This window comes from Pocillopora damicornis, chromosome 10, assembly GCF_964200805.1.
Source record: "Pocillopora damicornis chromosome 10, jaPocDami1.2, whole genome shotgun sequence".
Taxonomy (NCBI): Eukaryota; Metazoa; Cnidaria; class Anthozoa; order Scleractinia; family Pocilloporidae; genus Pocillopora; species Pocillopora damicornis.
In genome coordinates this window covers 11,567,917-11,583,384 of record NC_142679.1, presented here as the reverse complement: position 1 = coordinate 11,583,384, position 15,468 = coordinate 11,567,917, and the positions used below count along the sequence as shown (strand labels likewise).

Sequence of the window (15,468 nt, the reverse complement as noted above, 5' to 3'; positions counted from 1 at the left end):
TTTTATAGCTTAAAAGTGTTGCTTCTAAAACTGATCAAACAAAACATCGGCTTTGCTGCTATATCATGTATAATTCTCAGTCATATTCTACATTGGATTAGTGCTAGAATACCAATAATGTCTGGCCAGGATTGTCGGGCAAAGATGGTTTGGATCAAAACATGCATTCTTTCTGTTTGATTTTATTTTCGGAGAAGGGGGGGGGGTGCTGTCGAGGGCCGTTAGTGTGGTCCATCAGTTTGGATCTCTGATTTTGTGGCAAAGTTTTGGCACAGATTACGGAAGAAGCCTTTACAAATGCGTATTACTCGTTATTTCGATATTAATATCACTCAAGGAAGATGACTTAATCATTGCAACTGGGTTTTTATCGTCAATATCAAAAGAACTTCTGGAACAGTTTCCATGTTCGTCACTGCCAGCCATAGAGTCGTAAGTGTGGTTGGCGTCGATCGGTTCGTTCTCCTCGGCAATCGAATTGAGAGATCGAAACCTGTTCGGCACCCCGACATCAGCTTGGCTAAGTTCTCCATAACTTTTCCAGCTTCGTAAGACATGTTCGTCAAAGCCATCTATGTCTTCATATTGTCCTTCGTAAGAGCTGTCTGCCAAAGAGGAAGTAGAACTCAGGTGGAATTTTGATAACATGACTCGTTCACAGTTCCTCTGATAGATTTCCTGTAGCTGTTCCAGGCTGTATTTTGACATAAATCTGGCCATGTGCGGGATTGCATCGGCAATGTCGTCTTCATCAAAGTCTTCGTCCATGTGCAGCAAAAAGCGGAACAGTGTTTTCTTCTTGTCACTTATTTTGTCGACCTCGAGCCAGTTGGCCTGTCGCTGTTCCTCGATGCTAATATTGTCCAACGTATACGTGATACTCTCGGCGAAGTCTTCGATGTCTGCCACTGCCTTTTCAAAATTTGTCAAAGTAGGTTTATACAACGGCTTGAATGGTGGGATTACCAGCCTGCCAATCTGCTCTTTAAGGCAGTACATGATGTAATCAAGTACCTCGTAATCGTTCGTTTGGTTTCCAACGTTACTACTCACTTCAGCGAAGGCGTCGTTTACAATGGACAAAAAAACATTGACAAGGATCAGAAACATGAAGAGCATGTAAGAGATGAAAAAGATGGGTCCGATGAGTCGGTTTGAGTTCTGCAACCCTAGGAAATCGAACCCTCCCAGGGTCATGGACAGCATAGTCTCTGATGCTACAACGAACGTAGCGTAATCCTCATTTGTTGAACCAAACACAAGGAACGCCACCTGAACGTAAGCTACAAAGAAAAGGAAAAAAATAACAAAGAAGGATAGCAATGGTTTGCTGCTGACCTTGATCGTCTGAGCCAACGTGGATAGTCGCCGATTGAATCGGAGAAGTTTGAGAAACTTGAGAAAGAAACAGAAAACTGCCATGCCTAATGTTCCTAAGTAAGCTTCATCCAGGAATATAATGTAGTCAAAGCTGATGAAAGTATCAGGGTTTGCTCGCATTCGCTTCACGGCCAGTTTAGCAAACCCCAACTCTGCAAGGTACAGAAAAATGGCGGAGAATGAAGAGGCGATGACTATTATCTCAACATAGTTCCAAGGGTCTTTAAAGTAACTCTTTCCAAGTACAAACAGCTGCTTGGCTTCGTTGTAACTGTAAATGCATAGGGATACGAAGAAGATAAACTCGAAAACCATGATAACCATTTGTTCTGGACCAGTATAGCGGTAAAGCCGGATGCTACGAACTTTCGGGTAATGGTAATATCCCCCAGTGGGGAGAATTTCGGTTAGCATAGTTACTACACCGAAGAAATTAGTGTGCGCGTTGTAAACCGTGAATTCAGCGAAGACGGCGCGCGTGTACCGATCAATCCACTCATCAATGTGCAAATCTCGTATATTCTTCAGCGCGGTCAAGCGCGTGGGAGCGAGATTGTACACAAAACCTGTAAAAAATAGAAAAAAGCTTTAGTCGAATACAAGCATTCAAATTTCAACCAAAAGTCTCCTATGCTACTTCCCTTCTGACCTCTCATTCTGCGTCCTTGAAATACTGACTGTCGTTTGTATCAATGGGTAAAAATCTCTCCAAACACCAACCTACATACGTTTTGCTTTACTTGTTGCACCAGACCATTCCCTAACTAATTCGATATGTACTGAATTGAGGAAGCTGGGAAAAAATGCATTTATTCAGCTCAACGTACAGACTCATCACCCTTTTAATGTCAATCTAAAATCCCCAAACTCTCTCTTTCTATCAATCACCGCACCCTCCCTATCAGAAACTTTAAAGTTTGAAAGATTTCGGCAAAGGGTCAAGGGATAATAATAAGTAGTTTGCACTACTTAGGCAGTAGTGAAAATAAGGCCTGAAAAAAATTCAGGCCTGTACGGGATTTGAACCCATGACCTCTGCGATACCGGTGCAGCGCTCTACCAACTAAGCTAACAAGCCAACTGGGAGCTGGTCATGAAGTTGGTTCTAAATAAACCCGTGGAGTGATTGAATAAATGGTTAAGAATATATGAAAGTCATATATTTGAACTGCGGATAAAGAAGTGAATGAAAGTGATCCTCGCAGTAATTTGCACTACTTAGGCAGTAGTGGTTTATTTAGAACCAACTTCATGACCAGCTCCCAGTTGGCTTGTTAGCTTAGTTGGTAGAGCGCTGCACCGGTATCGCAGAGGTCATGGGTTCAAATCCCGTACAGGCCTGAATTTTTTTCAGGCCTTATTTTCACTACTGCCTAAGTAGTGCAAATTACTGCGAGGATCACTTTCATTCACTTCTTTATCCGCAGTTCAAATATATGACTTTCATATATTCTTAACCATTTATTCAATCACTCCACGGGTTTATTTAGAACCAACTTCATGACCAGCTCCCAGTTGGCTTGTTAGCTTAGTTGGTAGAGCGCTGCACCGGTATCGCAGAGGTCATGGGTTTAAATCCCGTACAGGCCTGAATTTTTTTCAGGCCTTATTTTCACTACTGCCTAAGTAGTGCAAATTACTGCGAGGATCACTTTCATTCACTTCTTTATCCGCAGTTCAAATATATGACTTTCATATATTCTTAACCATTTAATAAGTAGTTTATTGGGCTAATTTTGTGTGCGAATCGCATCAGTTAATTCCGTTCCTGATTCGGTCCGTGAGGTGCTGCGGGTGTAAATGTATGATAGCTAATCACGGTTGAGACACTCACCACCTCCCCAGTAAGATGCAAAAATTCCCCAGAATGGTGTTCCATTCAGCGCTAGGGCGCTTTGCCAAATCCAGGGAGACTGATGATCATTCGGAAGTTTTTCTACGTCACTTTCCTTCATTGGTTCCCAGCCAGGATGAAAAGCGCCTTCTTCTTCGTCTTCCCATGAGTAGTAAGAAGTGCACGTTTTGATGATGTGGAGCAGATGTAAGGGGATAGTACAGGCATCTGAAAAAATAATCCCCGAAGGAGAATGGTTTTGGTTCAGCCCTAACTTTGGAAGATATCTGTTATTTGCGACTCATTGCTGAATTACAAAAGCAGCTACCATCTGTCAAGGTAGTTACTCTAGGTGTTTTGAGCCAATGATAGATGGAAATAGAGTCTTTTTTTAATGTTACACCATAAAGTTTCCCAAACTGAATTACTTTCCTTAAAATTTCCTAAACTGAATTACTTTCCTTAAAGTTTCTTGGCGATTTTAAAAGAGTCCCTGAATAATCCCAACACTCTTTGAAATCATGCTTAGGTAGCTTGAAGGCCGCTATGTCTGCTTTGTCCCCAGGCGTTCTCTTAATTAGAGCGCGCTGCACTTATTGTGAGTGGCCTCGCATGTAAATGACGAGAAAAATAGGAGAATACCGTGAACTCTATAAATATTACCTTTTTTCACCCTCAGCTGACGTAATCGTGCCACACCCACAATATAAAACATTCCTCGGTCGGCGGTGACAGTTTTGGGGAAACTCTTCAATGATTCAAAAGACTCGGCATAGTCAGTTGCGTAGGACCCACCGCCCTTTACTATTGTCTTGATTTTACGTCCTCCTCCGCGTCCAGTTTTGAATGTCATCCTTTCTTCAGACCACAATTGCTCTTCTTGTTTGATAATAAACGGACCATACCAGTACTGGGGGTGTAAGGAGGGAACAAAGGAATTCTCGATCCAGTTCCATAATTTCGATGCTTCACTGCGCTGTTAAAGACAAAAGCGTACACAAAAGAATTACCTCTAGGTAAAGAAACGCCCTTCCACATGAAATTACCCATTTGTGCGTAGACTTTTTTCAACTTAGTTTATTCCTTTGTGTTCATGTGATCATACGTACGCCTTAACGCCCGATTAGCCAAAGCAAAATTCATAATAATTTGAACTCCGAATAGAGGGCAATTAGCTAAAACGTAAAACAAATAGCCATGGAAAGGTCTGTTGAAGAGACAAACCGGCAGAAATGCACAAAAAACCACAAGGGAGTAAGTGCTGTAGAATCGAGTATTTTAATACCACGTGCGAACAGTAAGTGCAATATTGCTTGCCACCTTAATGTTACAGTTTCGTCACAGTTTCGCATGTTTACCTGATCAAACGGAAGCAGTGAGGTGTACTTGCTTTCGGGGAAGATATCGGTGAGTGCTTTGGTCACGGCATACGCTTGAGTATCTCGGCTTCCATACGCTACAACACTTAGGACAAGAATGAACCCAAAGTAGAGGAAAATTTCACGAAGGATGATTTTCATCTGCTTCTGTTTTGTGCGACGCTGCCTGGCGATGTGTAGAATTCCCTCGCCTGGTGGCTTGGGAATTTCCGTACATTTTCGGAAGTCGAAGCCATTCTGCAGATTGCCATAGGAGTCATGTATCCATTCTTCGTCCCTCCCAAGTTCCCTTCTTTCCTTTCCGTCGTCTTGAATGGCCTTGTCTGGATCTTTGATGATGAGAGCGAAGAGCACTGCTACGATGATGACTTTGAGTGGCTGAGAAATAATTACGTCTTGCCAAAAAGATATCATCATACTTGACACCCATCTCTGTGACTTGGCCTCTCCAAATGTCAGAGAATAAAAGATTGTGAAGACGGCAGAGGTAACAGAAGCAACGAAAATCAAACCATAAGCAATGTAGATTGTACAATGAGGAAGAGTGAACACTTTCTTTCCTTTTTCCCCTTTCTCTTCCTTCTTTGTTTCGCTGTTTTCGGCATCTTCTTTCTTCTTCTCAACTAGGTCGTAACTTCTGCAGGTTTCACTATCGAAATCACTGTATTCACACGCATTGCTTTGGTGATTACTCGGTTTTGTACCTAGCATGGGCAAATCTTTCGGCCGAGCTTTTCTGAAAATGTTAACGATAAGAAAGTTCACAGGAAGAACTACCAGGCTTGACATGACCCCAATCCCGATTTGGTTTATTGAGAGTCGAATAGGTCCAATCTTGACTTCAACCTCAGCATTTGACTCTTCCTCTGCTCCGTCCTTGTAAAACATGGCGTTTGCTAGCATGCTGCAGGTGAGGATTGACAGACAGCAGGAGAGGCGCTGCACGCAGGTGAATGAGCTTCCAAGAGGACGATACAACACTGAGTACCACAAATGCCCATCACTGAGATTATTACGAACTTCGGAGCTAAAAAGAAAACTAAACCTCACCAGCTCTTCCTTTGAAGCTGGAAGAAGTGTTCGATCGATCTGACCATCGTCTTCTTCAACCGCAAGCCAGCGATCACAAACAAACCATACCACTTTGTCAGTCTGAAGATCGCGCACAAGCACCCGTGAGAGAAACCACGAAGGATCAGGGCCGGTGTTGTTATGCCATATTCGAATACCCAGTATCTCTCCAAGCGGTCGCGGGACTGTCAATAGAAAGTTATCAACGCTTCCCTGTTGAAATTTTCTTCGCGCTGGCTCCAGGTCGAGTAACCGACGGGTCTGTGTCTGCTCAAATGTGCCAGTCAGCACTATCGAAACATCTGCAGTGGTTCCCGCGCTACTGTCAAAACCAGTAAAGACTATAACCTCGTAACCATATAGATCCCTTGGATCATTAGTTGGAAGTGGAGTGACACCAACCTGTCACGATAGAGAAACTTGTTTATGAAAAGAATTATGCATGTTCGGTTATTTTTCTTGGGATGTCCCGATACACTGATGGCACAATAATTTAACCCCAACAACACCAGGTAATGTTCTTCAAGCACGAATTTCTCATTTTTTGTTTCACATGTTACAACCAACATATTCAATCAACTTCTTGAATTTCGTATGCCGAGAGCCGGTTAAGGTAAGGTTTGAAATATGGTGGTCAGGATGATTTGACTGTGGTCACCTGAGGTTATTTGAGGCGAACTTTAAATGATCCAACCTGCTAATACCAAATAAGCTGAATATAATGATGATAATAGGGCTTTTTCAGGGTCAAAAGTACCCCTTGATTTTATCGATTTTGCTTGAATTCGATCAGCTATTGGCCTAGAGAACTCTCCCCATCCTTTCAACCAGTCCGGATCAAAACCTACACCCCTTCACAATTTTACCGCCCGCGCTTTCCTGCGCTTCGGAAATTTTAATAATAATTCCTTTCTTCTTATTGCTCGTTGTGATATCTTAACGCTTTTATCATACGCAAAGTGGATATGTGGTTTTTATCATGAGTATTAGTATATCCTCACCAACAACAGATCTGCCTTGTCCTTTTGTCGGGCCCATACCACCAGCAGAAAATACAGGAGAAAGATGCAGCAAACGATGATAGTGACGGTAGGATTTTTGAGAAGCTCTTTCAGGTTCACCTTTCTCCAGTCAATCTTGTTCGGGGGAACAAAGAAACTGCTCGCAAACGACGACATATGGGTGCACAGACATTGTGTGTGTGTTGAATTGGATAACGGTCCAACCTGATAGGAAATAACAAAAAGCTGGAACAAACTAACTACAACGACTACCCTGCAATTCCAAATATACAACTTTCACGTTAAAGCTGAAATTTTCAACACGTTATGCTCAGTGTAGGTGCAGGTGTAATCAGTCAACTGAAATGTCAGGGCATTCCTCATGAGGCAAGGCACTATTTCGAGTCCTTACGAGAGTATTCCTCTCTCAATTTACAGAATAATTCGAGCAAATTGAAAGAGATAGAAGCCAAATAAATAATGAATTGATTTCTGTTTCCTTCCACTCCTACTTATGTATGCAGAAGTATCTTACCACACAACCGTCTCCAACCCAAGTTTGATTCAGTTCGTTCCAGTACAAGCACTCGGATGTGTATGTAGAAAACAAATATTCCACCGTCCTATCTTCCTCAGCGACTCTAGCACCGTTGACAGTTCCGTTGTACTCGACGATCACAAAATATTCCCCTGCTGCTGTCCCGTTGAATTCCGTGTTGCTAAAGAACAGTAGCTTTGGATCCCAGGCCCCTTCGTTACTTGCGTTGACACAAGAGTTGAGTTGAGGAACAACCCGTATTTTATCCCTCTCATGGCCGTCCATTGTTGGTTCCTCTCCTTTTCGCAGATAAACGACCAAAGAAGGTTGCTCCGTAAACTCCCCAAGAAGGTCCACCTCAATGGTAATAGAGCTTCGGTTGTCCTTTACTTCAAACCTATGCCTGAGGATTTTGGTGTATTCCACCTTCCCTTGAGAGGTTTTAAGGGACTCGCTCCTTTTTCTTATCCACAAGTCCACTGGTTGCGTAAGGTTTTCGATTTTCAGTTCCTCTTGAGTGCTGTAGTTGCGTATTTCTATTGAAAGCACGTAACTGTTGACAAGACTAGTACTTGGGGACCAAACAAAAGGTACGAAAGGTGTTGAGGTGACCTGTCATGAAACATGCGGCACAAAAAAAGGATTTGTGAGAACCATACAAAGTATTAGAACAAAGCAATTGAAAAAAAGAAATCACACAAATAAACATTCTTAATTGAAATAAGCTAAGAAATAATCCATAAAGATACTATACCACAGAGAAACAAAATTTGACTGTCATAATAACATATTTCTACGGTTTCCTTTTATAAATTCCCCGTAGGGTCTTCTGAATCAGTAAAATTTCATTTTAAGTTTTGAGTGAGACGATATATCTAGCGCCCAATTTACACTCCAACAACAATATGAATTAAGCCTTTATTATTTTTTTGTGTTCTACCTATTGTTAGAATATGCAATTTCGAAAGCTTCGTGTGAACTTCTAGTTTAAGAAAAATGGCTAATTTAATGAAATAAAGAAAGACTTTTTTTCGTATTGCAAAGTCGAAAAAACATCCTTCAATCTAGTGGATTCTCTGAGTAAAGATAAACCAGAGACTAATCAAAGCGCTCTGTGAGCAAACTCGTGAATTGACACATGATTTTTTAGACTATGTTTAATGTTATCTGGTTTAGGGAATTTTGTGGTTGATTGTCATATCTGAGTACGAGCAGTAGTTCAGTGGTCGCTAATGTAGCAAAGAAACAAAGAAACGTTGGGATAAGAAGGCATTACAATTGAAATGATCATGCTATTACATTTGACAAGGTGGATGATGTCATGTGTTTTAAACGTGTATCATTTTTGTTTCTGGTTCAAAAGAAAAGGTTGGAAGTAAATGTGGGTGAAAAGGGAAATTTACTTTCTTTCGTTGTAATTATTAGAAAATCAAGGCAATACTGTCTTAATGAAAACATTAACGATTCCCTCTTTATCAAATGAGACAAACGGGAACGAGTTTTGAGTGATATAACTAAGCCAAGACTGCCACAGTCATTTTGGATCTCCGCCTGGGTAGATTTAAGTCACGTGCTAGGCAACGTATAATCAATAACAAGATAGAATTTCATTTCAGGCCTATTTATCAATTTTGTGGTGTGTAACTTTCGCATTTTAGTACGTTGTATGTATGTTGAATCTTCAAATTGTCTTGAAACTTAAAAGAAAATTGTTCTTTAAAAATTCACTGAAAATCGGTAGCTAAAATTGTTTGTTTACGTGTTATTTGATTTTCGTGTTAACTTGTTATTTCGTCAGTCGCCGGCATCTTCTGTTACTTCACACAGGAAAAACACACGCGACGAAACGTATTGATCAATTTTGTCCTCAATCTCACGCTATAACAGAAAAAGCTTTTGAACATCTGTAAACTCCGAGCGCTTCGCAGTAAGTGATATTTTCAATGAATCTTCGGATTTTTTTCAAGTTCAAGGATTGTAATTTACAATTTTATGAAAAACGAAGGTTGTTCCGTTATTTCAGTGTGAATCCTTGCATGCCTGCCAGTCGCTGGCGCCGCTTGTTGAAACTAAAACGAAAAAAAAAACTCTTTTAAGATTATCATTGGCTTCTTTTTCACCCCACCACTATTCTTAGCAACAAAGGTCGCCATTTCGTCTGTTTATTGCTCGCCAAAAACTATCAAATGCACTCAAAAGCCTAAAATCTAAAAAAAGTTTACAGGAATCGACCAATCGAGCGAGCGAGCGAGCGAGCGAAAGCCATTCCCCACATCGTATCTATAACTCGCTCTTACGCATGCGCGCAATTCACGAGTTAAAAACGAAGTTAAAGTGATTTGATTAAGAGTTACACTTACCAATGCGTTGATAACGATAAGAGCGGTCTCGTTTCCGTCCTTCAGTATGCCCAGCTCTCCAAAGTCGTCAGGCAAATCAACACCTCCTACTCCACAGTGAAGAGTACGTCCCGAGAATCCCGCAGGAAAGTCGCGGTTAAGGGTGAAATACAGCGAAGGAGAGCGCACTTGTATGGGTTCCTCTTTTGGTAGTGTGTGACCAAGATACGAGTCAGATAGGAGTCTGACGTATTCTATGACCTTTTCCATCAGAATTTTACCCTTTAAAGATTTAAAATTAGACATTAAAGGAAATTGCTATTAAGTTCAAGAATGCTGTAATTAAAGAGTTGCTCGAGTTTTAATAGAAGAGAAGTGTAACTTTTGTTTAGTTAACGTTTAGCTTAACCGCAAAGGAAACTTTCCAATTTATGGAAACTTGAATTTTCTTTATTCAAAGACTGTCATGGACTGTTGAGAAGCTTTATTGGAATTCGATTTGCTTAAGATGAGATCGGAATGGACACAGAGGAATATTATGAACACAGAGGAATATTACGCGTAACTAGCTGTAGGGTTTGGTAGCTTTATAGCTCTAAGTAAGGAGCGATCTCTCTTTTGGTTATTATTGGGCTGCAGTATGCATCAGGTGATTATCCATGTGAAGTGTGGCAGGACTAGTGTGAATATATCGAACATTTTTACCCTCTTCCTTCGTTTTCAAAACATTTCCCCACATAGGCGGGCGATAAAAACGAAAATTGTCCCTTTCAAAGTATAGTAAACGGATTATTTAGAAGAATGGAATTCAGTTCCACTCATTTTTTTTTTTATCTGATAACTCTCATTCCCTTACGTCAAGCCCAACTTCTTACCAATACATCGAAATTTTCCTGTGTCATCGACGCGTTTGTCCTATTTCCAGCAAAGTATTCTCCATCCATCAAATGAGATACGACCCCCAACATGTTACCTAACGCCTCGGACACAGTGTTTAGCGTTCCCCAGAGTTCAGTAGAATCTGTTATTGCGGACTGTTGTATGATTAAGCTCACCATATTGCTGAGTGTCTTGTTCAGGTTTAACTGTTATAAAAACGAACAAAATGCCAAGTAAGCCGGCAAGTGAAAAGTTCAAATCGACTGCACAGAGCGAATCGATGGGGTGTGGAAAACCAAAATCAAAATACTGATAACAGCCAATCAGAAAAATAGAAAAAAATCACAAGGAGGCGATAAGAACTCCAGGTAAAAACAAGCAAACAGCTCCAAGCGCGGGAAAACGCGAGTGACGAGGTTGCGGGTTTCACTCTTGAATTTAGTAGGTTGGGAAAGCTGAGCGGGTTTTGTGGACCAACTACAGAGCAAAATAAGGCAAAACCAAAACACACATTAGGAAATTGCTCAGGTAATTCAATCATTATACGAGTGTGGAACAAGGAAATAATCTTGGGCTTCCGTTGAGGATTCTGGTAAACCTCTGCTTTCATATATCGTGAGAAGTGCGTTGAAGGTTTTCTTTTTTGTAAGGAAACAATTTTGAGCGGTGAAAGAATCATTTGTCATGGAACAAATTGTCTCGGCATATGTGACAAGCATCTTGCAAAATGCTTCCATTAGTAAAGTCGAAAGAGTCCAGGGTAAAGATACAGTAACAAAGACGGTAAATTTAGAGCTCATTTATTATTATAATACCTGAGCCTCAACCTCACACTCATCAGGTATAGTTGCAAGCTTAGAGACGGCATTGGCAGTCTCTCGGACTGTCTTTATGTCATCCATGGTAATTTCTGACAAAACCCGACTCATTCGTGTGCGGATCTGGAAAAGTGATTCAGAAAGGATTAGGAAGTATAAATTGGTCTTCTGCGCATCGTCGCACAGAGGTAGTCTTGTAGTTAAATTTTATCAAGTTATTTTTGAATAGAATAGGATTAGTTTTCGACTGGATAGCAAAATTATTTGTCCCGCCAAAGCTCAGACTTTAACATTTGCAAGTGATAGCAACTTCCACTAAGCTTTTCGATGAAAACGAATAACAACCTTTTATTTTAAATACCGTCACAAGTATCACAGCGCTCAAACGTCAGGCATTCGTCAGGGGATCTAATCTGGCCGGCTGCGTATCAAGTTTCCGCGCAAAGTTCCGCTGTCTCGCAAAATTAACGCAAGAATATTGAAAGTTGCGTAGAAATCAGTGAAAGGAAATAAAAGTAGGGAAAAAGAAAACTCGAGACTTTTCAAAAGCTTATTTAAGTACGCATATTCTGTTGATTTGCCTTTTTTTTGGAGCTTCATCGAAAAATGTACACGCTTTTAGAACACTGTGATTTACTGGCTTATGTAATTGTTTCTAACTTGTGTCGGAAAACTTGGTTCTGACAAACTCACCAAGTCATTACCACGTTTACACATGCGCAGACGTTTAACCACTGTGTTTCTAGTAAAGAGAAGGATATGAGCTCCAGTGGAAAAAACAATTGCGAGCGTAATGACGAGTCTGTCATAATCAATGTGGCCTTAGACAAGTCAACACATTCAGAGTAGAAATGATTTTAAATCCTTTGTGTTGTGATATTTTAGACTTAGAGGACTCCTCTCAAAATTAGAAGCTCCTGATTTTCTATGTGGGCATCCCCGCATACGGTCCGCCATGTGTTTTTCATTAGACCGAAAAAAGACCAAGTTTTTTTCATTGAGTTTATTCCTCGCATACACCTTTATCGTCTTGTTTGAACACATCATATGGTACCTTAAGACACTTAGGTATCACTGTCGATCATGCGTGGCTGCTTATACTCACGTTTCGTGATGCTTCTTTAAATCCTGTGAGGTTGGCTGCACGTTCTGACATGGCATTTAACTGCGATGCCACCTCCACGATATATTGATTGGTAAACTGTGAATAACTTTCCATCTCAAGAGTTCGCAATGTACTGTTGATGGTCATCTCTTCCAACAGTTTTTCGATAAGAACAGAGTCGTCTTCTTCACTTGGAAAACTCTAGGGTTAAAAAAGGGTTACTTGCAATATCAGATAAGTAAACATAACTGGCTGTCTTCTTTTAACGGAAATGTATATAAAACCGATAAACTATCTTACGCTCCGAAGAGTAGCTTACAATAAACCAAATTGCCGCATTTCAGAATGATTTGTCATCGACCCTGAAAATGTCGACAAAAACGAGCAACAATTTCTTTAGTTTTCAGTACCAGATTCGTGTTCAAAACATCAATCGTTTGGAATCCATGCCGGTGTGCCCTTCTCTAAAAGTCATACATTCCCAACTCCATGGCGTGTTTCTGCACTTTTTTTAAAGTTTTGTACTTTTTTTTAAAAATTATCTATATCACTGAAAATTTGCCCAAGTTTTGTTGGGTTTGCTCCTTTTGTTAAGGATATCGAACAAAGAACAGCCTTTTTTGTTGATTAGATCAATTGTCAATTACTTTAATTTGCGTGCCTAGTTACGATCTTAGTTACAATGTTTATCTTTTTCCCTATTGGTTTGAAATCGGATATTTTAGCGTCACCACGCGCATATAAAAACTAAATTAGCGTCCCTATAAGCCAGAGTTTCGTAAGATTTCACCTTGAACAGCAATAACTTCGTCTTTCGTTCCAAACCTTTGGCACAAGCGGGACCGATATGTAAGTGATTTTGTTAGTTTTAATTCAATATGTTTAAGTTTAGTTTTTCACCTTGGGCGATAGCGCACATATGTACTGTGTTGTACAACAGTACAACTAATTATCTTGAAATCGAAGGAGTATTTTGAAATAACTAGACTCTCACAAAGTAACGCCCACATTTTAGTCTTTAGGCTGTTAATCAGCCGCAAATGGTCATTGTGTAGCCGATCTTTGAATCTCGATTAGTTTTAATTTAGCCTATTATGATTTGTTTATGTTAATTCACGTTGATTGTTGTTATTTTAATCGCGTTATCGACATAGGCACGTAAAGCGTTTCATTCATGCTTTCGTTATAATATTATTGCAATTTCAGTTTACGATCGTGATCGTGACCGTGATCTAAATAAACACCATTGATAGTCATCTTGGTTTTCGTGGTTTCATTACGACCGGTAAAATAGTTCCACATCAGCGACACTTAGAAAACACGCATAGCGACACCCCTCGAAGTTTCCTCTTTCGTCGCAAGCGTCACGCCTTTGATGTGCTAGAGATTAGACCATGATGGCCGTAGACTTGATTAGGCAAACTGACTTCAGTTCACTTTTTGTAAGCAGACACCTACAGCTACCTCTTAGATCATATGGAGATTCCGAGACTGGAAGTGATGCACCTTGCGACCAGATACAACTCACATCCACACTTCTCCTCGACCAGTAATCTAAGCAATTATTACGGAAAAACCGAGGAAGCTAAGTAACCTTACTCGAATCTCGCATTTACAAGTTGATCTCACTACAACACAAAATCATTCGAATCTAATGCAGGTTCAACATAAGGGGAGAAGGGAGAAGCTTATTCCATTTACTATTACCACAATTAAAATTTCCCTCCAGTCTATTGGATAGAGGTAACTGTTTACAAGAAACGGGGAACTTTGGAAAGGTGCAATTGGAATCGACTACTTGCCATGTACAAGAGCATCACAATGACCAACGTAACTAGAAGTTTTTTGAGTGCACGAAACAATATCTTCCCTTCATGCAAGTCCATGAAACCAGCAGAAACAGGTTACTATCAGAACCCAGTGAGTTTTACCTGATACTCAAACTTGGCCTCTGATTTACTCCCAAGCTCGTCTGAGATGATAGCCTTTAGATACAGCGTGTAGTTATACTCCCTCAATCCAAGTGGTAACCGAATGTTCCCAATAGTTCCGTCCCTTGTGTATTGAAACAAATATTCTGCACCATCGGGCGACGTTTTGTAGAAGTAGTCATACATTAACTTAGTCGAGCCTGAGGAGCTAGTCCAGCCGTTACAACTCAGAGTGATAAGTACTTCATGACCATTGTCATCTCCTTTAATCGCGTGACACTCCCCACCGGTGGGAGGGGAGGCTGTAACAAAGACATACTCAGCAAAACCAGTGGCACCTTCACCAAATCGGCCTGGAACAAAAGTTAAAAAGGATCAATAAAAACTTTAGGGCGAAAGTATCTTGATAAGTGAAATGCTTTCATATTTTTTAAGGAAAAGGATTATTTTTCAGAGAATCTTTGAGTAAGTCACTTTTTCTGAAGTTGCTATCTACATTTTCTCTTCTTTTCTTTCTGTTTGCTCCACCAAAATCATAATTCTATTGAATAAATGTTAGCTGGTATCTAGGCAACTGCACACTTACCCCTCCCCAAACCCAACCGCAGTCAATTGATAACAAGTTAAGGTTAATGTTGGGTTAAGGGTTAATAGTTGTTCAGATATTAACACTGATCCATTCTATCATTGTACTTTATACACGAGGGACTTAATTCAAACCTATACGCATTTGTTAACGGCCACAATTATACCTTCTTTGAGGCTTTAGATTATATAGAAACGAGGTTGATAAAGAAGCAGCTTCATCAGACTTACCTTGGACTCTGGCAGTATATGAAACTCCACTTTCCAGACTGTTCGCCCTTAAGATAAGGAACTCAGAAGCGATGCCTGCTCTCGTCATAGCCAAGAGATTCGCTACTCTAGTCCAGTCTGTTACTGTATGGTCAGCCATTTCTATCGCACTGTGTGCATTTCCATCCCCTTCACCAGTGACCCACAAACTCCATGAAATCGTTAAGCTGTTGATATCCTGTTGGTTACAGCCTTTGCATACTCCCTCCAAAGATAGTTTGGCAGACGGATTCTCTTTTCCTGGAAATTCATCGTAAGGTTTCCTTTCAAAAAGTACAAAGAAGATTTTGTTAGCTTACTGTAGGATGAGGTAACAAAATCAACCTGATTTGTTTAAC

The 15,468-nt window shown here is 40.4% G+C and overlaps 1 protein-coding gene and 1 long non-coding RNA gene across 2 annotated transcripts in view; one reads left to right on the top strand and one right to left on the bottom strand.

Moving 5' to 3' along the window:
* Positions 1-138: 138 nt before the first annotated feature.
* Positions 139-15,468, bottom strand: part of LOC149038912 (polycystin-1-like) — a 35,519-nt gene continuing 20,189 nt past the window's right edge. Inside the window, exons 15-26 of the mRNA XM_089185719.1 lie at positions 15,092-15,393; positions 14,276-14,628; positions 12,345-12,545; positions 11,237-11,362; positions 10,418-10,627; positions 9,564-9,824; positions 7,201-7,815; positions 6,666-6,890; positions 4,573-6,066; positions 3,878-4,190; positions 3,215-3,442; positions 139-1,946 (exon numbers count right to left, since the gene is read on the bottom strand). Coding sequence (XP_089041845.1) covers positions 292-1,946; positions 3,215-3,442; positions 3,878-4,190; positions 4,573-6,066; positions 6,666-6,890; positions 7,201-7,815; positions 9,564-9,824; positions 10,418-10,627; positions 11,237-11,362; positions 12,345-12,545; positions 14,276-14,628; positions 15,092-15,393 — 5,983 coding nt within the window. The 3' untranslated portion in view covers positions 139-291. The remainder of the gene's footprint in view (positions 1,947-3,214; positions 3,443-3,877; positions 4,191-4,572; positions 6,067-6,665; positions 6,891-7,200; positions 7,816-9,563; positions 9,825-10,417; positions 10,628-11,236; positions 11,363-12,344; positions 12,546-14,275; positions 14,629-15,091; positions 15,394-15,468) is intronic.
* LOC149038913 (uncharacterized) lies at positions 12,936-13,600 on the top strand. Its single transcript, XR_016180241.1, has 2 exons — positions 12,936-13,193; positions 13,551-13,600. It is a non-coding gene; the product is annotated as an uncharacterized LOC149038913 (long non-coding RNA).